The sequence below is a fragment of the Emys orbicularis genome, chromosome 11, assembly GCF_028017835.1.
Source record: "Emys orbicularis isolate rEmyOrb1 chromosome 11, rEmyOrb1.hap1, whole genome shotgun sequence".
Lineage (NCBI taxonomy): Eukaryota > Metazoa > Chordata > Testudines > Emydidae > Emys > Emys orbicularis.
Genome location: NC_088693.1, coordinates 68,355,884 through 68,382,354, shown reverse-complemented (window position 1 = coordinate 68,382,354; position 26,471 = coordinate 68,355,884). Strand labels below are relative to the sequence as shown.

The following is a 26,471-nucleotide window of genomic DNA, read 5'->3' as shown; positions in this document are numbered from 1 at the left end:
CAGAATACAGGGGTTTGTGGGAGGAAATACGATATGGGCCAGATCATCTAGTGCTGGAAATCAAAAGGGAAGTGGACCATGCTGATTTGCACCAGCTGATTATCTGGGCCTATGTTTACAGCAGGGTTGGTCAAAATACGTCACATTATTTTTTGTCAAAAATACACTTTTTAACTGACTAATGTGGTATTTTCTTTTTTTGTTATTTTAAAATACCTTTTACTATTAATTTTTTTTGGTTTTTCTTATTTTCTTTTACCCCCTGTCCTCCCTGGTTTTACTCCTCACTCATTTTTGAAAATAGTCTTCCTCCCCCCTCTGAAATAACTGTGGGGGTGGGGAAGAAAGAGAAAAAAAAGGAAAGAACCCCCCCACCCCCCGAAAAAATGAAAGTGACAAAAATACCTGGAAAAATATTTTAAAACTACAACAACATTTTAGCAAAAACTAAAAAGGGGGCATTTCAGTAAAATGAGAACCATCTTTCAAATTTCATTCTGTCTTGTTGAAGCTCTTCCACTGTGTAGAAGCAATTAAACATTCATTGGGCCACACACAGAGAGCGTAAGAACTACTACTTTATATAGCCTGGTGGTTTGGGCACTAACATGGGAGACCTGTGTTCAAGTCTCCGCTCTGCCTGGTTTAACACCAGGGATGGGAACCTGGGTCCCCCAAATACCAGGTTAGTGCCAATCAAGCAGGAATTCTCTGTAGCAGCTGAGTTCTGCAATCTGACAGGATAGCCAGGTCTGAACAGTTTATAATCCCAAAGATATTCATATCTTATGAAATAACACTGCCTATTTGATCAACGGTATAACCACATAATGCAAAGTCACTGGGCATATCACAAGCTATTTAGAAAAAAATCTACTGAATAAAAAAACCTGTACATTATGCAAAATGATAAAACCTTGGATATAGAACAATCTCGATACCAGAAAGCAATATCACTTCATTTACTGATTTTTACATCGGTCTTGGATAGACTGCAGGATAAGATACAGAAATAGATACGGTGTATCCTCCTCTGTTATCTTAGTTATTAGGCTTTTCCCCCTATAACTAACAATGAAGAAATTTAGCCGGATTTTCCTTCTGGCCTGCCAAAAATGTCTTCTTGTGGAAGAGGCATTGTGATGGGTTTAATGCCCCTACCTAATGCCTACTTCCAAAAGGCTGCTAGCAATAGCTGCCAACCAAAGTACCTTGCCATCTCTGTGTACATCCATACACTATAAGACAACATTAATCAAAACATCTTTGCTTGTCTCTTCAGTGCATTCTGTCACATTTTTGCATAAGGGGACTTCTGGGTAGGTTATTTGCCTCCACATCAGATTTCTCTGGACAATATTTGACTTTGAAGTTAAAGTCAACTAATTCTGCAACCCACTGGTGTGCTATGGCATTCAGCCTTGCAGATGGAAAAGGGGCTGATATCATTATAATAAACCATGTCCAGGAAAGATTGTGTGTAGTAGAGGTTGTTGGGAAACTCGTCAGTTACAGCCCTTTACAAAGTTGGAAACTCCAGCTTCCAGAATCTGAATCTGTCATGAGGAGAGGGCGCACATGAATACATCAAGGAGGATGGGAGTTTAAGACCTCTAGGCACAGCTGATGGGACTGGTATCAGCACCTGTATATTATAGAATAGAAACTACCATTCTGTCTCTAAAGGATTTCAATTTATTTCAGTTCTTCATGCTTTTGTCATCAAAACCACAAGGACATTAAAAGAGAAATGCTTCAGGATGTAAAGGACAGAGAACCAATGAATTATAACAATTTATAGGAGGTAAAAGTTAGGGCTGAGCCATCATCACTTGCCCTTGTGTAGCCCACTGGACAAGAACATTTTCAGTCCATTGTTTTCCAACCCCTAATTGTGCATTTCTTTCACAGAGATAAAAACTTCTCAACCTGAGAAGCCCTTTCAGGCACAAGTTAGCATATGATAAACACCAAAACAAACTGTGAAGCAATAAAAAGAAATGTACCTTGTATCTCTGTATGTCACTGAAACCTGAAACTGATCAATTCCCTGCCCAGGAAGTAAGAACTCCTGCCGTAGTTGATGAATTAGCTCTATTCTTTCCGCAGCTTGTGGGAAGCCAACCTGTGAAGCCAGAAGCTTCAATTTAAGTGCCCAGGTCAACTGAATGCAATCCATTGTTTTAGAAACTTGAGAACAGAAGATTCCATTGGCTGCTGGTTTTCAGCTGAATAAATATAACCAATCAAATGCATTTTAAGACTGGCCTTTATAATGTTTCTTCTCTTTCTTGGAAAACCTGTGTCAGTTAGACCGAGACATCTCTTTATCGAGATGTGTGTCCGGGAAACAAACTTTAACTCTACTGAGTATTTTAGAGTAAATATATTTTATAGGGTGATTTTGACTACTTCTGAATTTTACAATGAGATTTGCATTTGGAACCTTACATAGAATTAAGTTTGATGAATGCAAAAGGATACTGTCGATACTTGTAGGGTTTAATTGTTATTCCTTTCCTCTCTCTTGGCTGTAACAGTCCCGTAGAGATGTGGAACTGAAAAGCTTTCCCAACTAGTTACCACACTTTCTATACGGAAAAGTTCTTGTTTCTTTTGGAACACCTGGCAACATGCCTCTGCTTCATGTGAATTGCTGTGTGTGTAGTGACAGCCTTCGTGATTTCTGTGAAGCTCTGTTATCTCCAGTAAGACTAACGCCCAGGAATGATGGATGGGGCATTTTTTAATTCTGCTCTTTGGGAGACTAAACGTATCTAGGGAAGCATGTTACTTTCTGGGAGCTGATAAGTTACCTTTGAAATCTGGATGTATTTTACTACATACAAAAAAGAAATTCATTGAAATGAAAGGGAGATTTTCCTGACTATGGGAAAGATTTGGGAACATAAAACATGAGAGAAATATCAATTATCTAGTCCTCCTCCACCCGTTCTAATAGTAGTGTACTCAAATTGCAGCTAGTTTAAGGAAATTTAGATTTCCCACAAGGTTACTTCAGTGAGATCACTTTACATTGTTGCAGCAAATACTGAGTTTAGTTGGTCATTTGGTGGGACAGAGAAACCACTTCAAACAAAATGGGAAAATCTTGGCCCAGAACTCATACTGAACTTTTAAGGGTAGAAAAAGTCTGGATCACTTTTAAAAAATCCCCTCCTCACATCTTTGTGCTTTCTGGTTTAAGCCAAGAGTGGAAGTGAAAACAAATATTGACAAAAGGCTGTTCTTGCATCCTGGTCTGGGCATCACCAGGACCTGCTGGAACTCTGGCAATTAAAAGGCTGCACTAGTGACAAACAGCTAACAAATGAGTGGTTAAAAAAAGAAAAGTCCGTCAGTCTCTTCTTCTCCTTCACACCCCTCCTTAGTATCTACCCCTGCCAAATCCACCAGTGATTGCTGGCTGGAGGTCAGATGGCACTTCCTTTAGCTTTTTGTTTTTAAATCACACCTACTTAATTTTAAGCACCTAAATAATCCCACTGAAGCCATGTTAGTGAAGATAATCATGTCGGTAAGTTTCAGAGTAGCAGCCGTGTTAGTCTGTATCCGCAAAAAGAACAGGAGTACTTGTGGCACCTTAGAGACTAACAAATGCATATGCATCCGAAGAAGTGGGCTGTAGCCGACGAAAGCTTATGCTCTAATAAATTTGTTAGTCTCTAAGGTGCCACAAGTACTCCTGTTCTTTATGTCGGTAAGTGTTTGCAGGATCAGGGCCCTAGACTGTCAGGTCTCTGGGGCAGGACCAGGCCTTCGTATGTGTGTGTTCAATGCCTGGCACAACAGGATGCTACAGGAATATTAAATACAGTCATAATAAATTGTCTGAGAATGTAGTGACTATTGTTCTGTGTTTGTACAGCACCTAGCACAATGGACTTCTGGTCTAGGAGCAGGGCTCTTAGGCACTATGATAATACAAATAATTAATAATACTAACCACTAAGTTTAAGGATGATCTTCACTGTACTGGGGTGAGTTTCACCCTTAGGTTATGTCTACCAATTCGAGCTGGAGGGGTAATGCCCAGCTTAGAGACATACCCCCGCTAATTCTGATTGAGGCAGTGTGCAAATAATAAAGTAACGGCAGCGGCACGAGGAGTGGGAGGGACTAGCTGCCCCGAGATCCCACCTGAGACTCTAGGGATGCACTTGGGGCTGCTCGCTTCCCCCGCTGCTTGTGCTGCCACGGCTACACTATTTTCAGTGAGGTAGCTCAATCGGAGTCAGCCTGGATATGTCTCCTCAAGCTGGGCATCGCCCCCCCCCCCCCCCCAGCTCAAAGTGTAGACATACCAATAGTGGTGAAGGCAGAATCCTGCATGCCTTATAATTTATGCATGTCTCGTTGGCAATCCTTCCATATGGCTGTCTATCCCCTCTTGGTAGGTGCTTTTTAACTATTTAGTGTCCTTTTGATCTCTAAGCTCCCAGCCTGGCAAAACAACTTTTGAGCTGGAGCCTGGAAGTTGGTTATTGTCCTGTAATTGACCCCCAGTGTTTGTCGGGAGGTTTGCTTGTACGTAGCTATCGTGTTGCTTTCTTGGTTGTTTTTCTGGCAGTCCCCTATTAAGCTAGATCTATACATTCTACAGATTTTATAATCCAGAATACAATAACTACCCCTCACTGACCAGCTCACATACAGTGTTCATAAAATCACTACATCTCAATATTAGATTATTACATAGCTCTATGTCTGTCAGAGTAATTGTAAGTCACTCTAATTAATTCTAGCTTAGAAACTTAGGGCCAGATTTTCAAGTGCTCAGCACCCACCAATGGAGTCAGATTTTCAAGAGAGCTCATTCATGGCGAGATTTTCACACAGAGCTAGGCACCCAAGGTGCTGAGATTTCTAGAAAATCCCATCAGTTATTTTGGTGCTTAAAGGTGAGTTCTTCTGAAAATCTGTCCTGTAATAAGAAGTTCTGTAATTGGCATGTTTTGGGCTGGTCTCTACTTCACTTAATGTGGAGTGTGGACAGTAATACTTATCTACCTGTTAAAGCTCTTTGAGGGCTCTGGATGAAAGATGCCTACAACATTATTGCTGTTCCTGTTTGCTTACCCCATTGACAGGGAATTACATATAGCAGTAGATCTTGCTTGATTTTTACTCAGTAGGATTATAAAGCCTTCTAAAAATCTCTCAGCTGTTAGGTAACATGTTTATTGCATATTCCATATATGATCCAATCTCTGCAGCCTTCTATGTGGGAAAGGGTCCTTAATTTCTTCCAATATTTATTGAATGATGGCCAGACAGAACACCAAGCTTTTCCTCTCTAAACAGGAAACAACAACCCCGCGAAAGCCCTTCTAATATTGATAGTGTTTGATTTCATGCTTCCTTTGTCTCCCATTGAATAGAATGGGAGTTTTGCCATTGACTTTATTGGGATCTTAATCAAATATTTTAAAGATGATAACATCAGTTATAAGTAGATACCAAAACCAGGATTTTTCTTCTGGCTATAGGGTCATTGCTGGATTTTTCATTCATGGCCCTTTGCAGCCCAGAACACAAACACTCCTTATCCCATTCTCTACCTGGGTTTCATTAGAGCAAACTCCCATGGTCTCCAGGAACCTGAAACAAGAAATAGAGGAAGGGTCACTTACTTTGTCATTGTATAGATTGACTCATGTCCTACAAGAGGCAGAGGTGACAGTCAGTTCTTAGCATCACAGCCTAAGACATACCTGTCCCACCCAAAACATTCTACTCTTATCAGAAAAATGGATACACAAAAGGTAATTCAAGAGAAACTTACTATGTCTAAAGCAGTTTTAGCACATTATCTGTGCCAGTCACTAACAGTAATTACTGAGGACCGTATGGTAGGCTGCCCGTATGTGAAACTCCTTTTGGTGTTACTGGGTTTGTATGAAGAGACTGAAGCCACCATATAGCCCAAGAGATTGTGGTTTATTGGGTTTAAGCTGGAAGTAGAAGCTCAAGCTCTCAATATTTTATTCCTTTGCTAATTAAACTTGAGGATGTCCCAGAAGTAAATACCCAGTATCAAGTACCAGAAGGAGGAAATTAGCTAAGTTGCCTATTTTATGATGTATCAAGCTAGACTTCACCTTTGACAGCAATGCACATAGGGGATTCTGGCAGAAATACTGGGCCATAACCCCAGCTGGTTTAAGTTGGCATAGCTCTGTTGAAGTTAATGGGGCTTTGCTGATTTAAGACACCTGAGGATCTGGCCCATAAAAAGCCAATGGCTCACAATACTCATCCAGAGCAATGACTCCCCCGCCCTTCCCGTCGTGAGACAGGTTAGTTTTACCCTACTGACGATGTGCTGTTGCAATAGTAATCCTGCTCAGTGCGAGAGGAACCGCAGATTCAGACATTTGGTGTATGTATAAGTAGGGGCATTGCCAGCAGATCGAGGGACGTGATCATTCCCCTCTATTCGACACTGGTGAGGCCTCATCTGGAGTACTGTGTCCAGTTTTGGGCCCCACACTTGAAGAACAATGTGGAAAAATTGGAGGGCAGAGGGCAACAAAAATGATTAGGGGGATGAAGCACATGACTTCCGAGGAGAGGCTGAGGGAACTGGGATTGTTTAGTCGTAGAAGAGAAGAATGACGGGGGATTTGATAGCTGCTTTCAACTACCTGAAGGGGGGTTCCAAAGAGGATGGATCTAGACTGTTCTCAGTGGTACCAGATGACAGAACAAGGAGTAATGGTCTCAAGTTGCAGTGGGGGAGGTTTAGGTTGGATATTAGGAAAAACTTTTTCACTTGGAGGCTGGTGAAGCATTGGAATGGGTTACCTAGGGAGGTGGTGGAATCTCCTTCCTTAGAGGTTTTTAAGGTCAGGCTTGACAAAGCCCTGACTGGGATGATTTAGTTGGGGATTGGTCCCGTTTTGAGCAGGGGGTTTGATTAGATGACCTCCGGAGGTCCCTTCCAACCCTGATATTCTATGATTCTATGATTCCCCCAGCTCTGAAGGAGTTATTGTGACCTCACTCTTCACCTATGTCATACAAGCAAGCTGCCCACATTCTGTTTGTTTTCTTAATTGTTTTTACCTTTGTTCAGTTTTTTGGAGGAGGGATTTTGCTGCTTCAGGGTCGCTCCTCAGAAAGGCTTGATACATGGAGAAGGACTGGAATAGCCCGATCACCCCAGAGACGGATAAGGGAATTTTGTCTAAGATCTGGGTAACTCTGCAAAAGTGGGAAGAAACCAGAGCATTGGAGAAGTAAGCCTGGAGGGTAATGGAGCTATGCTGATTTATACAAGATGACGATCTGGCTCATATGGATTATTAAGATGTGGGGCATGATCTGTTATCCCTTCCCCTTTTTGGACATTTGGTTATGGGGAAACCTCTCCCATTTGATGAAGAGGCCACACAGATGAACCAGACAGACCAGGGACTGGAGATGTGTTTGAAGGAGGTCGGAACAAATTATCTCAGTGCTACCTGCTAGCCTTAAACTCTATGAATCTTCTGCAACCTGCAGTCTCAAAGTGAACACCAATGACTGCCACCAAGTGCCCAACATTCCAGGGCTCACTCAGCCCACAATGCAAAAAGATTACATAAAATTCAGTTTTGTTCTTGTCTTCTCACCTCTTCTTGTCTGGAAAAGGCACGGACTGAAACACCTCTTTATACTCTGCAATCACAAGATTTACTTTTTCATCTGCATATTTAAGAAGCAGGTCCTGGGTCTGTGAGCAGAAACAGCAAAAATGTTACGTAAGGCCTTGATCCTCCACTCCATCTGAGCTGTACTCCCTGATCCCCCCCCAACTACCCACCCATTATTGTTTGTACTGGATAGAATCTCTTTCTGCTGGGTTGGTATAGTAATGTTCTTTTCCAGAGAATTCCATGAAAAACTGCCCTACTTCAAAATGGTGGACAGAACCTCTTCCATTGTTCTTACTGGGACTTAGGCCATAAGGCTGACCTCGGTTAAGATGCCCTCCATCAAAATGATCACTGCCCACCCAGTAAGAATGAAGCCACCTCAGGGAAGATGATGGCCACCTGTGCCATCAGGAAGCAGATAGGAATATTGTGACAACCAAGTGAATGGAGACAGCAGCCATCTTTGTTGAGGCATCCTGTAGCCTTACCCATAGATAGCCATCTCAAAATGGCCCCCTAACTGAGTGACACTATGGAGGTGGGGGAAGACAGAAAGCTAACATGTCTTTACAATCAGTTCAATCTAAAGAGACCATAGCACTATAATGCCTTAGTCAGAAATCTATGGGTATTACATGGTATCTATAGAGGACAGAATTAATGTTTTTTTTGGTACCTTGCCTGAGTCATTTCCTTTCTTTAAGGAAGGTAAGTCTAACAATAACTCTGAATGTCCTGGTTTGTAATACTTTGTTAGGGGATAATTACAACAGCCACTAATATATTTTATCCCAAGTTATTCATATGTACCCTGAGCCATACCTCAATGTGAAGGTAGTTTTGGTCTGGGATTAGGTTTTATGTGATGGACACTGCCTGAACACAAGCCAGCCTTCCCAAATGTACCACTTCACCCTGCACCGTTCCATTAGGGCTGGATCCAAATCTCAGTGGAGTGAAACGACTCTTGCTTACTTCCTTGGACTTTGGCTCAGGCCTTACATACAACCCCAAGGCTACATTAAAAGAACATTATTCAGGATACAAAGTCAAGTACTCAAAGTTAGAAAATGCCAGAATTAAGGTCGATTGTGTAACCGTAATTTGCCCCCTTTGTACATCTGCTCTATGACACAGTCTTTAAATTACATGATTGAATACTATTTTTTCCACAGGACCTCTGCCTCACGCAGTGCACAAGATGGACAATGCTCACATAATGAGCAGCTATTCAATATTTTGCCTTATCCTCATTGTTCAACATGTGGCCTCATGCTTTATTTCCTGCATACTATTCAAACCCTGCCATGCACAGTTATTAATTTCTGAGTGGGCTTGTCTGTGGCGCTCACCACCATAGTGTTTGAGTGCTTCACAAACTTTAACCATCCCAGCCTCCATCCCCAAGCTCCTCATCCACCTCAGACTTCCCCCTCATCTCCCTCTCAGGCACCTTGTCTCACTCTCCTTGCCCAAGCAGGTCTAGCCGCCAGCCTGGAGCCCACTGTATGCCAAATTACCCTGTTCTCACTGGGTCCCAGTCGCAGACTCCCCGCCCTCCCAAAGCTCCTTGTCCCAATCTACTTCCTCTAACTCCACCACCATGACTCATGTCCTCTCTGAACTGAGCCAGGCATGCTGCCTGGGCATAAGCAGGGCACCACTGAAGACAGTGTCCCTGCTGTGAGGACTGGTGCCCAGCACCATAGTGACCTGCAGCAGGGAACGTCCAGCTCAGCCCCAACAGCTTCAGGATGGAGCATACTCAATTGCTGCGTGGGGACGGTGCACTCACAGTCGGTGGGCGAGCAGCAGGAGCTGTGAGGAGCTGGAGCATGCTCACTGCAGATGGAAGCTTTGGAAAATTTAGCGGCCAAACCCTCTACTGAAAATGTTCAAGCTGAAATTTTTCAAAGACTTATAACTTGGCCAAGTTCGGGTGGTTTTCCCATGGGGAAAAAATCAGAAGGCACATGCCTCACACAACCCCTCTGCAAATTTCAAACCGCAAGGAGGAGCTAGAGATTCTCAACACAACGGGTATAAGAATTTGTTTTGAAATGGGCAAAGGCACCTATTATTCTCTATTTCTGTTTTTTGGAAATGGCTGACTGTTTTTGCTGTGTCAGACAGGCAGAAAGGAACATTTCAACCCAAATGGTTAAGGTCCGGCAAAGTTATAAACAGCTGAAAACAGGGTCTTATACAGGAAAGTGTCTGGCAACCTTAAAATATACACTATACACTTCCCACCATATGGAGTGTTTTTTTTTTTTTTTTTTTAAGGATTGTTTTCTTCTCCCACCTCAGTGAAGATTTCCGTAAGCCTCTCCGAGCAGTCTTTATAGTGCATACTGAAGTCTGTAGTGTAGGTGCTTAGGGCCACACAGCCACGTGGCTTGAGAACTCGATCCACTTCTTTCATGAACCTCGGCAGATCAAACCAGTGGGCAGCTGTAAAAGCAGTAATGAGGTCCACAGAACCATCCTCAAATGGCAGCTCCTCTGCAGGGCACACACTATAAAGGGAAACAGGGAAGATATTTCAAATGGGAAGGAGGAGTCTCTACTGGGGCCTGACGTGCATGCAACTTGTCACGTGTGGACTCTGCTGAGAGGAAATGTGGTGTTGTTGAAAATCTGACATTGAAAAGTCTAACTTTTTTGTTCTCTTGGAACTGAAGAGTGATTTGGCCTAAGAATGTCAGCCCAAGTTTTCAAAATTGGAGCTCCAAAATCCATCTTTAGGCATTTAATTAGGAGCGGCCTGATTTTCAGAAGCTGAGCACCTGCAGCTCCTGCTGACTTCAGATGGAGTTGTGAGTTCTGGGTACTTTGTGAAAAAGCAGGCCCAATATGCTTGAAATCAGGCACCTAAAAACGACTGGCCTCGTTTGAAAATGCTGGCCTGTGTCTGTCCTGTTCACGAAGTGTGGCTTTGTGCAAAGGTCAGCCCTCAGGACACACCCAAAGGGAAAGCATCCTTTTACGGAACACTTACTGGTAAGAAACATTTGGGAAGGAAGCAGCTTGTTTGGCTGCCTCTATTTGAGCTTCACTGATGTCTGTTCCAACCACCTTCTCAAAACGAGCTGCGAGTACGCGAGTGCTTTGTCCCGACCCGCAGCCGACATCCACTGCCAGCCGAATGGGGTCTACTTTCTGAGGAGAGAACAGCCACGTCTCAGCAAGCGGAGCACAAATTCTTATGAAGAGCCAAATCTTAGTCCTCTTTACACCCCTATACACATACCAAGTCCTAGTCACAGAGTAAAGGCTCTGATTCTCCAGGTAATTAGAGTAACCTTTGTAGTATCCTATTGGTTTCACTCCTACTGCATTCTACAGGTCTTCTCCACAGTAGAATTCATAACATGTATTCTCAGCCTAGGGTAGGGTTACCATATTTCAACACTGAAAAAAGAGGACACTCCACGGGGGCCCCACCTTAACTCTGCCCCTTCCCCACCCCCGGCCCCGCCCCAACTCCGCCCCTTCCCCGCCACCATTCCAACCCCTTCCCCAAAGTCCCCGCCCCAACTCTGTCCCCTCCTCTGAGCACTTTGCATTCCCCCTCCTCTCTCCCACTCTGATCTTGGTTGGGGGTTGCTAAGTGCTTCATGAACTGTAAAACGTTTGTAAAACCTACAAAGTGAGGGTGAAACAGAGAAAAGCCAGACATGTCCGGGAAAATCTGGACGTATGGTAACGTAGGGCCTTACAGTGTCACTTACCTTTTCTTCCAGGTAAGAGAAGATGACACTTTGGAGGTTTTCAGGGGGAGAGAATCTGTATTTCTGATAGGAAACTGCATGATCTCGTGCCTCAAACAAACGCACAGCCATGTTCCAGCAAACTGGCACCTAAGGGGATTAGGCAAATTCACTTTGTTACATTAGGCATTGGATCAAACTCCGCTGACTATCTAATTAACTCCATTAAATATTACTCAAGTTAGGTACTGAAGCTCTAACCTTTGGAATCAGCTAAGGGCAAAGATACTTCATGTTCAGTTTGGGTCAGTGAACTTCGCTTTTCAAGCGTCTTGGTCTTGTGTCTAGGTGGTAAATGTAAAAAGCAGAATACAGGGGTTTGTGGGAGACAATACGATGTGGGCTAGATCATCTAGTGCTGGAAATCAGAAGGGAACTGGGCTATGCTGATTTGCACCAGCTGATTATCTGGGCCTATGTTTACAGCAGGGCTGGTCAAAATATGTCACATTATTTTTTGTCAAAAATACCTTTTTTTAACTATTTGTCAAAAAACAGTCACTTAAATATTGCGGCATTTTCTTTTTTTGTTATTTTAAAATAGCTTTTACTATTAATTTTTTGGTTTTTCTTATTTTCTGTGTCAGAGTTAGACTCAGGACTCATAGTTTGTCAGACCACTCTGTTTTATTAGCACAGCGCTCTGCTAATACATTCAGATAATGTGAGCCCCCATGCAAGATTCAAACAGTTTTATTTATACGGATAAAAGGGTGCAAACTAAACAAAGGGACAGAGAGAGCAAGATTGTAAAATTTGCATGGGGCACAATATGCATATCCTGCTTCCTTATTAACTCTTATGGATCTAAGGCTAATGCTTTACCAATTGCCCTTAAGTGGAACAATTCATTAAGCAGTTAATGTCTGCTTTCCTGCCCCCGGCTTGCAGCATTTCTTATTTCTACTTAAAGGTACATACAGCATTCTTTAATTCATTCTATTTTTTTAATATAATTCATTTCACTTTCACATCTGTTACCCTCTGTCCTCCCTTGTTTTTCTCCACACTCATTTTTGAAAATTTTCTCTCTCCCCTCTGCAATAATTGTGGGGGTGGGGTAGAAAGAGAAAAAAGGGGGACCCCCCCCAAAACGCAAGTGACAAAAATACCTGGAAAACTATTTTAAAACTTCAAAAACAAACTAAAAAGGGGGCACTTAAGACCCTGTAAAATGAGAACCACCTTTCAAATTTCATTCTGTCTTGTTGAAGCTGTTCCAGTGTGTAGAAGCAATTAAACATTCATTGGGCCACGCAGAGAGTGTAAGAACTACTGTGTAGCCTAGTGGTTTGGGCACACACGTGGGAGACCCAAGTTCAAGTCTCTGTTCTGCCTCGTTTAAGACCAGGGATGGGAACCTGGGTCCCCCAAATACCAGGTGAGTCCCAATCAAGCAGGAATTCTCTGTGGCAGCTGAGTTCCTCAATCTGACAGGATAGCCAGGTCTGAACAGTTTATAGTCTCAAAGATATTCATATCTTATGAAATAACACTGCTTATATGATGTATGGTAAAATCACATAATGCAATGTCACTGGGCATATCACAAGCTATTTAGAAAAAAATCTGCTGAATAAAAAAACCTGTACATTATGCAAAATGATAAAACCTTGGATACAGAACAATCTCGATACCAAAAAGCAATATAACTTCATTAACTGATATTTACATTAGTCTTGGATAGAATTCAGGACAAGATACAGAAATACATACTGTGTATCCTCCTCTGTTATCTTGGTTATTAGGCTTTTCCCCCTATAACTAACAATGAAGAAATTTAGCAAGAACCAGATCTTCCTTCTGAGCTGCCAAAAATGTCTTCTTGTGGAAGAGGCATTGTGATGGGTTTAATGCCCCTGGAGAAGTCTCCTGCTGCCAAAAGGCTGCTAGCAATAGCTGCCAACCAAAGTACCTTGCCATCTCTGTGTACCTCCATGCACTATAAGACAGCATTAATCAAAACATCTTTGCTTGTCTCTTCAGTGCATTCTGTCACATTTTTGCATAAGGGGACTTCTGGGTAGGTTATTTGCCTCCACATCAGATTTCTCTGGACAATATTTGACTTTGAAGTTAAAGTCAGCTAATTCTGCAACCCACTGGTGTGCTATGGCATTCAGCCTTGCAGAGAGAATAGGGGTTGATAGCATTATAAACCATGTCCATGAAGGATTGTGTGTAGTAGAGGTTGTCGGGAAACTCCAGCTTCCAGTATCTGAATCTATCATGGGGACAGGGCGCAGATGAATACATAAAGGACGATGGGAGTTTAAGACCAGCTATGATGGGACTGGTATCAGTACCTGAATATTATAGAATAGAAACTACCATTCCATCTCTAAAGGATTTCAATTTATTTCACATGCATCTGACAAAGTCAGTATTCACCCACGAAAGCTTATGCTCCAATACGTCTGTTAGTTTATAACACGCCACAGGACTCTTTGTCACTTTTTATAGATCCAGACTAACACGGCTACCCCTCTGATACAATTTATTTTAGTTCTTCATGCTTTTATTATCAAACCCACAAGGACATTGAAAAAAAAAATGCTTCGGGAACTAAAGGACAGAGAGCCAATGAATTATAACAATTTATAGGAGGTAAAAGTTAGGGCTGAGCCATCATCATTTGCCCTTGTGTAGCCCACTGCCCAAAAACATTTTCAGTCAATTGTTTTCCAATCCCTAATTGTGCATTTCTTTCACAGAGATAATAACTTCTCAACGTGACAAACCATGCCAGGCACAAGTTAGCATATGATAAAACCAAAACAAACTGTGAAGCAATAAAAAGAAATGTACCTTGTATCTCTGTATGTCACTGAAACCTGAAACAGATAGATTCGCTGCCCAGGAAGCAAGAACTCCTGCTGTAGTTGATGAATTAGCTCTATTCTTTCCGCAGCTTGTGGGAAGCCAACCTGTGAAGCCAGAAGCTTTGATTTGTTAGTGCCCAGGTCCACTGAGCGCAATCCATTGTTTTAGAAACTTGAGAACAGAAGATTCCATTGGCTGCTGGTTTTCAGCTGAATAAATATAACCAATCAAATGCATTTTAAGAACTGGCCAGTAGAATTCTCCTTTATGACGTTTCTTCTCTTTCTTGGAAAACCTGTGTCAGTTAGACCGAGACATCTCTTTATCGAGATGTGTGTCCGGGAAACAAACTTTAACTCTGCTGAATATTTTATAGCGTGATTTTGACTACTTCTGAATTTTACAGTGAGATTTGGAACTTTAAATAGAATTAAGTTTGATGAATGCAAAATGATACTGTCAGGTACTTGTAGGGTTTAGTTGTTATTCCTTTCCTCTCTCTTGGCTGTAACAGTCCCCTAGAGATGTGGAACTGAAAAGCTTTCCCAACTAGTTACCACACTTTCTATACGGAAAAGTTCTTGTTTCTTTTGGAGCACCTGGCAACATGCCTCTGCTTCATGTGAATTGGTGTGTGTGTAGCGCCCGCCTCAGTGATTTCTGTGAAGCTCTGTTATCTCCAGTAAGACTAACGCCCAGGAATGATGGATGGGGCATTTTTTAATTCTGCTCTTTGGGTGACTAAACGTATCTAGGGAAGCATGTTACTTTCTGGGAGCTGATAAGTTACCTTTGAAATCTGGATGTATTTTACTACATACAAAAAAGAAATTCATTGAAATGAAAGGGAGATTTTCCTGACTATGGGAAAGATTTGGGAACATAAAACATAAGAGAAATATCAATTATCTAGTCCTCCTCCACTCGTTCTAATGGTAGTGTATTCAAATTCCAGCTATTTTAAGGAAATTTAGATTTCCCACAAGGTTACTTCAGTGAGATCACTTTACATTGTTGCAGCAAATACTGAGTTTGGTTGGTCATTTGATGGGACAGAGAAACCACTTCAAACAAAATGGGAAAATCTTGGCCCAGAACTCATACTGAACTTTTAGGAATAGAAAAATCTGGTTCACTTTAAAAAAAATCAACTCCCCCCCATCCCCTACATTTCTGTGCTTTCTGGTTTAAGCCAAGAGTGGAAGTGAAAACAAATATTGACAAAAGGCTGTTCTTGCATTCCTGGTCTGGGCATAACCAGGGCCTGCTGGAACTCTGGTAATTAAATTGCTGCACTAGTGACAAACAGCTAACAAATGAGTGGTTAAAAAAAGAAAAGTCCGTCAGTCTCTTCTTCTCCTTCACACCCCTCCTTAGGATCTACCCCTGCCAAATCCACCAGTGATTGCTGGCTGGAGGTCAGATGGCACTTCCTTAAGCTTTTTTGTTTTCAAATCACACCTACTTAATTTTAAGCACCTAAATAATCCCACTGAAGTCATGTTAGTAAAGTTAATCATGTTCGTAAGTGTTTGCAGGATCAGGTCTCTGGGGCAGGACCTAGCCTTCGTATGTGTGTGTTCAATGCCTCACACAACAGGATGCTACTGGAATATTAAATACAGTCATAATAAACTGTCCGAGAATGTAGTGACTATTGTTCTGTGTTTGTACAGCACCTGGCACAATGGATTTCTGGTCTAAGAGCAGGGCTCCTAGGCACTACGATAATACAAATAATTAATAATACTAATAACCACTAGCTTTAAGGATGATCTTCACTGTACTGGGGTGAGTTTCACCCTTAGGTTATGTCTACCACTTCGAGCTGGAGGGGTAATGCCCAGCTTGGAGACATACCCCCGCTAGCTCTGATCGAGGCAGTGCGCGAATAATAAAGTAACGGCAGCGGCACGAGGAGTGGGAGGGACTAGCTGCCCTGAGATCCCACCTGAGACTCTAGGGACGCACTTGGGGCAGCTAGCTTCCCCCCGCTGCTTGTACTGCCACGGCTGCACTATTTTTAGTGAGCTAGCTCAATCAGAGCTAGCGTGGGTATGTCTCCTCAAGCTGGGAATCACCCCCCCCCCAGCTCAAAGTGTAGACATACCAATAGTGGTGAAGGCAGAATCCTGCATGCCTTATAATTTATGCATGTCTCGTTGGCAATCCCTCCATATGGCTGTCTATCCCCTCTTGGTAGGTGCTTTTTAACTATTTAGTGTCCTTTTGATCTCTAAGCTCCCAGCCTGGCAAAACAACTTTTGAGCTGGAGCCTGGAAGTTGGTTATTGTCCTGTAATTGACCCCCAGTGTTTGTCGGGAGGTTTGCTTGTACGTAGCTATCGTGTTGCTTTCTTGGTTGTTTTTTCTGGCAGTCCCCTATTAAGCTAGATCTATACATTCTACAGATTTTATAATCCAGAATACAATAACTACCCCTCACTGACCAGCTCACATACAGTGTTCATAAAATCACTACATCTCAATATTAGATTATTACATAGCTCTATGTCTGTCAGAGTAATTGTAAGTCACTCTAATTAATTCTAGCTTAGAAACTTAGGGCCAGATTTTCAAGTGCTCAGCACCCACCAATGGAGTCAGATTTTCAAGAGAGGTTATTCATGGCCAGATTTTCACACAGAGCTAGGTACCCAAGGTGCTGAGATTTCTAGAAAATCCCGTAGTTATTTTGGTGCCGAAATGGAAGGTGAGTTCTTCTGAAAATCTGGCCTGTAATAAGAAGTTCTGTAATGGGCATGTTTTGGGCTGGTCTCTTCTTCACTTAATGTGGAGTGCGGACAGTAATACTTATCTACCTGGTACAGCTCTTTGAGGGGTTTGGATGAAAGATGCCTGTGAAGTATTATTACTATAACCCTACGACATAATTGCTGTTCCTATTTGCTTACCCCATTGACAGGGAATTACATATAGCAGTTGATCTTGCTGGAAGCTATTTTTACGCAGAAGGATTATAAAGCCTTCTAAAAATCTATCAGCTGTTAGGTAACATGTTTATTGAATATTCCATATATGATCCAATCTCTGCAGCCTTCTATGTGCCAAAGGGTCCTTGATTTCTTCCAATGCCTGTTGAACGACGGCCAGACAGACAGAACACTGAGCTTTTCCTCTCTAAATAGGAAACAACAACCCTGTGAAAGCCCTTCTTATATTGACACTATTTGATTTCATGTCTCCTTTGTCTCCCATTGAAGAAGATGGGAGTTTTGCCATTGACTTTATTGGGATCTTAATCAAATATTTTAAAGGTGATAACATCAGTTATAAGTAGATACTAAAAATCGGGATTTTTCTTCTGGCTCTTGGGTCATCGCTGGATTTTCCATTCACGGCCCCTTGCAGGCTAGAACAGAAACACTCCTTATCCCGATCTCTACCTGGGTTTCATTAGAGCAAACTCCCATGGTCTCCAGGAACCTGAAAGAAGAAATGGAATAATGGTCACTTATTTTCTCACTGTCTAGATTGACTCCTGTCCAACCAGAGGCAGAGGTGACAGTCAGTTCTTGGCATCACAGCCTAAGACATACCTGTCCCACCCAAAACATTCTACTCTTATCAGAAAAATGGATACACAAAAGGTAATTCAAGAGAAACTTACTATATCTAAAGCAGTTTTAGAACATTATCTGTGCCAGTCACTAACAGTAATTACTGAGGACCGTATGGTAGGCTGCCCGTATGTGAAACTCCTTTTGGTGTTACTGGGTTTGTATGAAGAGACTGAAGCCACCATATAGCCCAAGAGATTGTGGTTTATTAGGTTTAAGCTGGAACTAGAAGGTCAAGCTCTCAATATTTTATTTCTTTGCTAATTAAATTAGAGGATGTCCGAGAAGTAAATACCCAGTATCAAGTACCAGAAGGATTAGCTAAGCTGCCTATTTTATGATGTATCAAGCTAGACTTCACCAGTGACAGCAATGCACATAGGGGATTCTGGCAGAAATACTGGGCCATAACCCCAGCTGGCTAACGTTGGCATAGCTCTGTTGAAGTTAATGGGGCTTTGCTGATTTAAGCCAGCTGAAGATCTGGCCTATAAAAAGCCAATGGCTCACAATACTGACCCAGAGCAAAGATGGCTGCACCACTGCAATGACTCCCCGCCTTCCCCCAGCGTTGGAGGGGTTGTTGTGGCCTCACTCTTCACCTATGTCATACAAGAGAACCACCCACATTCTGCTTGTTTTCTTAAATTGTTTTTACCTTTGTTCAGTTTTTTGGAGGAGGGATTTTGCTGCTTCAGGGTCACTCCTCAGAAAGGCTTGATACATGGAGAAGGACTGGAATAGCCCGATCACCTCAGAAACGGACATGGGAATTTTGTCTAAGATCTGGGTAACTCTGCAAGAGTGGGAAGAAACCAGAGCATTGGAGAAGTAAGGCTGGAGGGTAATGGAGCTATGCTGATTTATACAAGCTGGGGACCTGGCTCATGTGGATTATTTAGACGTTGAGAATTATCTGTTATCCCTTCCCCTTTTTGGACATTTGGTTATGAGGAAACCTCTGTCATTTGATGAAGAGGCCACACAGATGAACCAGACAGACCAGGGACTGGAGATGTGTTTGAAGGACATTGGACCAAATGATCTCAGGGCTACCTGCTAACCGTAAACTCTATGAAACTTCTGCAATGTGCAGTTTCAAAGTGAACACCTATGAATGCCAACCAAGTACTCAACATTCCAGGGCTCACACAGCCCACAATGCAAGAAATTACTTAAAATTCAGTTTTGTCCTTGTCTTCTCACCTCTTCTTGTCTGGAAAAGGCACGGACTCAAACACCTCTTTATACTCTGCATTGACAAGATTTACTTTTTCATCTGCATATTTAAGAAGCAGGTCCCGGGTCTGTGAACTCAGAACAGAAACAGCAAAAATGTTATGTAAGGCCTTGATCCTCCACTCCATCTGAGCTGCACTCCCTGATTCAGGGCTGGCTGGCCTGAGGGCAAGTTAGAGCTACACAGGAGAATAATAGAATAATGCAGACTCTTCAGACTTCCCCTATACATAATACTCGCAGAAGTTGTGTGAATGGGCTACATTTGAACAATTTTAGTTTGGGTTTACTGGTCATTTCCTTCCCTCCCCCCGATCACCCACCCATTATTGTTTGTACTAGACAGAATCTCTTTCTGCTGGGTTGGTATAGTAATGTTCTTTTCCAGAGAATTCCATGAAAAACTGCCCTACTTCAAAATGGCGGACATAACCTCTTCCATTGTTCTTACTGGGACTTAGGCCATAAGGCTGACCTCGGTTAAGATGCCCTCTATCAAAATGATCACTGCCCACACATATAGGAATATTGTGACGACCAAGTGAATGGAGACAGCAGCCATTTTTGTTCAGCCTTCCTGCAGCCTTGCTCTCATTGAGAGCAATGGGAGATAGATACCCTTCTCAAAATGGCCACCTAACAGAGTGACACTACGGAGGCGGGGGAAGACCGAAATATAACATGTCTTTACAATCAGTTTAATCTAGAGAGACCATAGTATTATAATGCCTTAGTCAGAATTCTATGGGTATTACATGGTATCAATAGAGGACAGAATTAATATTTTTTGGGTACCTTACCTGAGTCATTTCCTTACCTTAAGGAAGGTAAGTCTAACAATAACTCTGAATGTCCTGGGTTTGTAATACTTCGTTAGGGGATAATTACAACAGCCACTAATGTATTTTATCCCAAGTTATTCATATGTACCCTGAGCCATACCTCACTGTGAGGGCAGTTTTTGTCTGGGAATGGGTTTCATGTGATGGAAACTGCCTCGCACAACCGCTGTGCAAATTCCAAGCTCTGCCCCAGAGCGGGGAGGAACTAGACCTTCTCAATACAATGGGTATAAGAATTAATATTTAAATGGGCAAAGGCACCTATTATTCTCTATTTCCGTTTTTGGGAATGGCTGACTGTTTTTGCCAAAACTTACAAAAAAAATAATCCTGCCTGTGGCAAACAGGCAGAAAGGAAAATTTCAGCCCAAATGCTTAAGGTTTGGCAAAGTTATAAGCAGCTGAAAACAGGGTCTTATAGTGAAAAGTGTCTAGCAGCATTAAAATATTTTATAAATATAGTATAAACTTCATGCTTTAAAAAAAAAAAAAAGAGAGGATTGTTTTCTTCTCCCACCTCAGTGAAGATTTCCGTAAGCCTCTCCGAGCAGTCTTTATAGTGCATACTGAAGTCTGTAGTGTAGGTGCTTAGGGCCACACAGCCATGTGGCTTGAGAACTCGATCCACTTCTTTCATGAACCTCGGCAGATCAAACCAGTGGGCAGCTGTAAAAGCAGTAATGAGGTCCACAGAACCATCCTCAAATGGCAGCTCCTCTGCAGGGCACACACTATAAAGGGAAACAGGGAAGATATTTCAAATGGGAAGGAGGAGTCTCTACTGGGGCCTGACGTGCATGCAACTTGTCACGTGTGGACTCTGCTGAGAGGAAATGTGGTGTTGTTGAAAATCTGACATTGAAAAGTCTAACTTTTTTGTTCTCTTGGAACTGAAGAGTGATTTGGCCTAAGAATGTCAGCCCAAGTTTTCAAAATTGGAGCTCCAAAATCCATATTTAGGCATTTAATTAGGAGCGGCCTGATTTTCAGAAGCTGAGCACCTGCAGCTCCTGCCGACTTCAGATGGAGTTGTGAGTTCTGGGTACTTTGTGAAAAAGCAGGCCCAATATGCTTGAAATCAGGCACCTAAAAATGACTGGCCTCGTTTGAAAATGCTGGCCTGTATCTGTCCTGTTCACAAAGTGTGGCTTTGTGCAAAGGTCAGCCCTCAGGACACACCCAAAGGGGAAGCATCCTTTTACGGAACACTTACTGGTAAGAAACATTTGGGAAGGAAGCAGCTTGTTTGGCTGCCTCTATTTGAGCTTCACTGATGTCTGTTCCAACCACCTTCTCAAAACGAGCTGCGAGTACGCGAGTGCTTTGTCCCGACCCGCAGCCGACATCCACTGCCAGCCGAATGGGGTCTACTTTCTGAGGAGAGAACAGCCACGTCTCAGCAAGCGGAGCACAAATTCTTTTGAAGAGCCAAATCTTAGTCCTCTGTACACCCCTATACACATACCTAGTCCTAGTCACAGAGTAACGGCTTTGATACTCCAGGTAATTAGAGTAACCTTTGTAGTATCCTATTGGTTTCACTCCTACTGCATTCTATAGGTCTTCTCCACAGTAGAATTAATAACACGTATTCTCAGCCTAGGGCCTGACTGTCTCACTTACCTTTTCTTCCAGGTAGGAGAAGATGACACTTTGGAGATTTTCAGAGGGAGAGAATCTGTATTTCTGATAGGAATCTGCATCATACTGTGTATCTAACAAACGCACAGCCATGTTCCAGCAAACTGGCACCTAGGGGGATTAAGCAAATTCACTTTGTTACATTAGCCATAAGATCAAACTCCACTGACTATGTAATTATAATACTTCTTGTAGGATCAATGCTATAACCAATTAAATATTAGTCACATTAGGTACTGAAGTTCTAACCTTTGAAATCAGCTAAGGGCAAAGATACTTCATGTTTAGCATCGGGTCAGTGATCTTTGCTTTTCAAGTGTCTTCGTCTTGGGTATAGGTGTCAAATGTAAAAAGCAGAGTAACAGGGGTTTGTGGGAGGAAATACGACGTGGGCCAAATCATCTAATGCTGGAAATCAGAAGGTAACTGACCTATGCTGATTTGCACAAGCTGATTATCGGGGCCTATGTTTACAGCAGGTCAAGATTTTTCAAAAAATTTTTAGTAAAAAATAACCTTTTTTAAATTGACTATTTGTCCAAAAACAGTCACTTAAACATTGCAAAATGTGACACTTCCTTTTTTTTTGCTATTTTAAAATACCGTTTACAATTTATTTGTTCTTTTTTTTTCTCCTCACTCATTTTTTGAAAATTGTCTCTTTCCCCTCTGAAATAACTGTGGGGTGGGGAAGAAAGAGGAAAAAAAGGGGGGAAAACCCCCAAAAATGAAAGTGACAAAAATACCAGGAAAAATATATTAAAACTTCAAAAACATTTTAGTAAAAACTAAAAATGGGGGCACTTAAGACCCTGTAAAATGAGAACCACCTTTCAAATTTCATTCGGTCTTGTTGAAGCTGTTCCACTGTGTATAAGCAATTTAACATTCATTGGGCCACACAGAGAGCGTAAGAACTACTGTGTAGCCTGGCCGTTTGGGCACACACGTGGGAGACCCCAGTTCAGGTCTCTGTTCTGCCTAGTTTAAGACCAGGGATGGGAACCTGGGTCCCCCAAATACTAGGTGAGTGCCAGTCAAGCAGGAATTCTCTGTGGCAGCTGAGTTCTGCAATCTGACAGGATAGCCAAGTCTGAACCGTTTATAGTCCCAAAGATATTCATATCTTATGAAATAACACTGCCTATATGATCAATTGTATAACCACATAGTGCAACGTCACTGGACATATCACAAGCTATTTAGAAAAAAAATCTGCTGAATAAAAAAACTTGTACATTATGCAAAATGATAAAACCTTGGATATAGAACAATCTCGATACCAGAAAGCAATATCACTTCATTTACTGATTTTTACATCCGTCTTGGATAGAATTCAGGATAAGATACAGAAATAGATATTGTGTATCCTCCCCTGTTATCTTGGTTATTAGGCTTTTCCCCCTATAACTAACAATGAAGAAATTTAGCAATAGCTGGATTTTCCATCTGGGCTGCCCAAAATGTCTTCTTGTGGAAGAGGCATTGTGATGGGTTTAATGCCCCTGGAGAAGTCTCCTGCTGCCAAAAGGCTGCTAGCAATAGCTGTCAACCAAAGTACCTTGCCGTCTCTGTGTACATCCATACACTGTAAGACAGCATTAATCAAAACATCTTTGCTTGTCTCTTCAATACATTCTGTCACATTTTTGCATAAGGGGACTTCTGGGTAGGTTATTTGCCTCCACATCAGATTTCTCTGGAAAATATGCCTCTACCCCGATATAATGCGAATTTGGATATAACGCGGTAAAGGAGTGCTCCGGGCGGGTGGGGCTGCACACTCTGGCGGATCAAAGCAAGTTCGATATAACGTGGTTTCACCTATAACGTGGTAAGATTTTTTGGCTCCCGAGGACAGCGTTATATCGGGGTAGAGGTGTATTTGACTTTAAAGTTAAAGTCAGCTAATTCTGCAACCCACTGGTGTGCTATGGCATTCAGCCTGGCAGAGAGAAAAGGATTGATATCATTATAAACAATGTCCACAAAAGATTGTGTGTAGTAGAGGTTGTCAGGAAACTTGTCAGTTACACCCTTTTACAAAGTTTGAAAGTCCAGCTTCTAGATTCCAGCATCTGAATCTGTCATTATATCGGCAGATATAATACATTATATCAGGGCGCAGCTGAATACATTAAAGAGGATGGGAGTTTAAGATCTCTAGGCGCAGCTACGATGGGATTGGTATCAGCACCCGAATATTATAGAATAGAAACTACCAGGATTTCAATTTATTTCAGTTCTTCATGCTTTTATAATCAAACCCACAAGGGCATTGACAGCAAAACACTTCAGGACGCAGAGTAAAGGACAGAGAGCCAATGAATTATAACAATTTATAGGAGGTAAAAGTTAGGGCTGAGCCATCATCACTTGCCCTTGTGTAGCCCACTGGACAAAAACATTTTCAGTCCATTGTTTTCCAACCCCAGATCGTGCATTTCTTTCACAGAGATAAAAACTTCTCAACCTGACAAGCTCTGCCAGGCACAAGTTAGCCTATGATAAACACCAAAACAAAGAGTGTAGCAATACAAAGACATGTACCTTGTATCTGTGTATGTCCCTGAAACGGAGGGACTCCCTGCCCAGGAAGCAAGAACTCCTGCCGTAGTCGAGGAATGAGCTGTATGCTGTCCGCAGCTTGGGGGAAGCCAGCCTGTGAACCCGGAAGCTTCGACTTGCCAGTGCCCAGATCAACCGAGCGCAATCCATTGCTTCAGAAACGTGAGAACAGAAGAGTCCATTGGCTGCTGGTTTTCAGCTGAATAAATAGAACCAATCAAATGCATTTTAAGAACTGGCCAGTAGAATTCTCCTTTACAATGTTTCTTCTCTTTCTTGGAAAACCTGTGCCACTTACCAAGATGTGTGTCCAGGACACAAGAAGTTTAACCCTGCCGAGGATTTTAGAGTAAATATATTTTATAGCGTCATTTTGACTACTTCTGAATTTTACCATGAGATTTGCATTTGGAACCTTAAATCGAATTAAGTTTGATGAATGCAAAAGGATACTGTCGGCAGGTATTTGTGGGGTTTAATTGCTTTTCCTTTCCTCTCTCTTGGCTGTAAGGGTCCCCTAGAGATGTGGAACTGAAAAGCTTTCCCAACTAGTTACCACACTTTCTATACGGAAAAGTTCTTGTTTCTTTTGGAGCATCTGGCAACATGCCTCTGCTTCATGTGAATTGGTGTGTGTGTAGCGCCCGCCTCAGTGATTTCTGTGATCTCCAGTTCGACTAACGCCCAGGAATGATGGATGGGGCATTTTTTATTCTGCTCTTTAGGAGATTAAACCTATCTAGGGAAGCATGTTACTTTCTGGGAGCGGGTAGATTACCTTTGAAATCTGGATGTATTTTACTATACACAAAAAAGAAATTCATTGAAATGAAAGGGAGATTTTCCTGACTATGGGAAAGATTTGAGAACATAAATCACAAGAGAAATGTCAGTTATCTAGTCCTCCACCACCCGTTCTAATGGTAGTGTATTCAAATTGCAGCTTGTTTAAGGAAATTTAGATTTCCCACAAGCTTACTTCAGGGAGATCACTTTACATTGTTGCAGCAAATACTGAGGTTGGTTGATCATTTGGTGGGACAGGCAAACCACTTCAAACAAAATGAGAACCAGCTCTTAGCCGAGAACTCATACTGAATTTGAACTTTTAGGGGTAGAAAAAGTCTGGTTCACTTTAACCTCCTCCCCCCGCCCCATCTCTGTGCTTTCTGGTTTAAGCCAAGAGTGGAAGTAGGGTGACCAGATGTCCCGATTTTATAGGGACAGTCCTGATTTTTGGGTCTTTTTCTTATATAGGCTCCTATTACCCCCCACCCCCGTCCCAATTTTTCACACATGCTGTCTGGTCACCCTAAGTGGAAGTGAAAACAAATATTGACAAAAGGCTGTTCTTGCATCCTGGTCTGGACATCACCAGGACCTGCTGGAACTCTGGCAATTAAAAGGCTGCACTGGTGACAAACAGCTAACAAATGAGTGGTTAAAAAATAGAAAAGGCCGTCAGTCTCTTCTTCTCCTTCACACCCCTCCTTAGGATCAACCTCTGCCAAATCCACCAGTGATTGCTGGCTGAAGGGCAGATGGCACTTCCTTAAGCTTTTTTGTTTTCAAATCACACCTACTTAATTTTAAGCACCTAAATAATCCCACTGAAGTCATGTTAGTAAAGTTAATCATGTTGGTAAGTGTTTGCAGGATCAGGGCCCTAGACTGCCAGCCTTCGTATGTGTGTGTTCAATGCCTGACACAACAGGATGCTACAGGAATATTAAATACAGTCATAATAAACTGTCTGAGAATGTAGTGACTATTGTTCTGTGTTTGTACAGCACCTGGCACAATGGATTTCTGGTCTAAGAGCAGGGCTCCTAGGCACTATGATAATACAAATAATTAATAATACTAATAACCACTAGCTTTAAGGATGATTTTTACTGTATGGGGGTGAGTTTCACCCTTAGGTTATGTCTACACTTCGAGCTGGAGGGGTAATGCCCAGCTTGGAGACATACTCCCGCTAGCTCTGATCGAGGTAGTGCACTAATAATAAAGTAACGGCAGCGGCACGAGGAGTGAGAGGGACTAGCTGCCCCACGTGCGTCCCTAGAGTCTCAGGGGGGATCTTGGGGCAGCTAGTCCCTCCCACTCCTCGTGCCGCTGCCAAGATTCCACCTGAGACTCTAGGGACGCACTTGGGGCAGCTAGTCCCTCTCACTGCTTGTACTGCCACGGCTGCACTATTTTTAGTGAGGTAGCTCAATCGGAGTCAGCCTGGATATGTCTCTTCAAGCTGGGCATGGCTCCCTCCCCCAGCTCAAAGTGTAGACATACCAATAGTGGTGAAGGCAGAATCCTGCATGTCTGATCATTTAACACCCATTTG

At 42.4% G+C, this 26,471-nt stretch overlaps 2 protein-coding genes across 2 annotated transcripts; both read right to left on the bottom strand.

The window, feature by feature from the left end:
• Positions 1-5,531: 5,531 nt before the first annotated feature.
• On the bottom strand, positions 5,532-14,262 carry LOC135885888 (putative methyltransferase DDB_G0268948). The gene is made up of 7 exons (XM_065413811.1): positions 14,243-14,262; positions 11,396-11,524; positions 10,663-10,823; positions 9,967-10,180; positions 7,638-7,738; positions 7,090-7,227; positions 5,532-5,622 (listed from the first exon to the last, which is right to left on the bottom strand). Exons 2-7 carry the CDS (start codon positions 11,504-11,506, stop codon positions 5,532-5,534), a joined length of 816 nt encoding a protein of 271 aa, XP_065269883.1. The 5' UTR covers positions 11,507-11,524; positions 14,243-14,262.
• Positions 14,263-17,262: 3,000 nt separating this feature from the next.
• On the bottom strand, positions 17,263-24,231 carry LOC135885639 (putative methyltransferase DDB_G0268948). The gene is made up of 7 exons (XM_065413470.1): positions 24,110-24,231; positions 21,542-21,670; positions 21,132-21,292; positions 20,436-20,649; positions 19,044-19,144; positions 18,496-18,633; positions 17,263-17,703 (listed from the first exon to the last, which is right to left on the bottom strand). Exons 2-7 carry the CDS (start codon positions 21,650-21,652, stop codon positions 17,613-17,615), a joined length of 816 nt encoding a protein of 271 aa, XP_065269542.1. The 5' UTR covers positions 21,653-21,670; positions 24,110-24,231; the 3' UTR covers positions 17,263-17,612.
• Between the last annotated feature and the right edge of the window lie 2,240 nt (positions 24,232-26,471).

Coding starts and splice junctions, on each gene's coding strand:
- LOC135885639 (XM_065413470.1), bottom strand. CDS start 21,652: ATGGCTGTGCGTTTGTTAGATACACAGTATGATGCAGATTCCTATCAG. Junction 18,634..19,043: donor CCTTTTCCAGACAAGAAGAG/GTGAGAAGACAA, acceptor CCACTCTTGCAG/AGTTACCCAGATCTTAGACA. Junction 17,704..18,495: donor CTCCAAAAAACTGAACAAAG/GTAAAAACAATT, acceptor TTCTTCTTTCAG/GTTCCTGGAGACCATGGGAG.
- LOC135885888 (XM_065413811.1), bottom strand. CDS start 11,506: ATGGCTGTGCGTTTGTTTGAGGCACGAGATCATGCAGTTTCCTATCAG. Junction 7,228..7,637: donor CCTTTTCCAGACAAGAAGAG/GTGAGAAGACAA, acceptor CCACTTTTGCAG/AGTTACCCAGATCTTAGACA. Junction 5,623..7,089: donor CTCCAAAAAACTGAACAAAG/GTAAAAACAATT, acceptor TTCTTGTTTCAG/GTTCCTGGAGACCATGGGAG.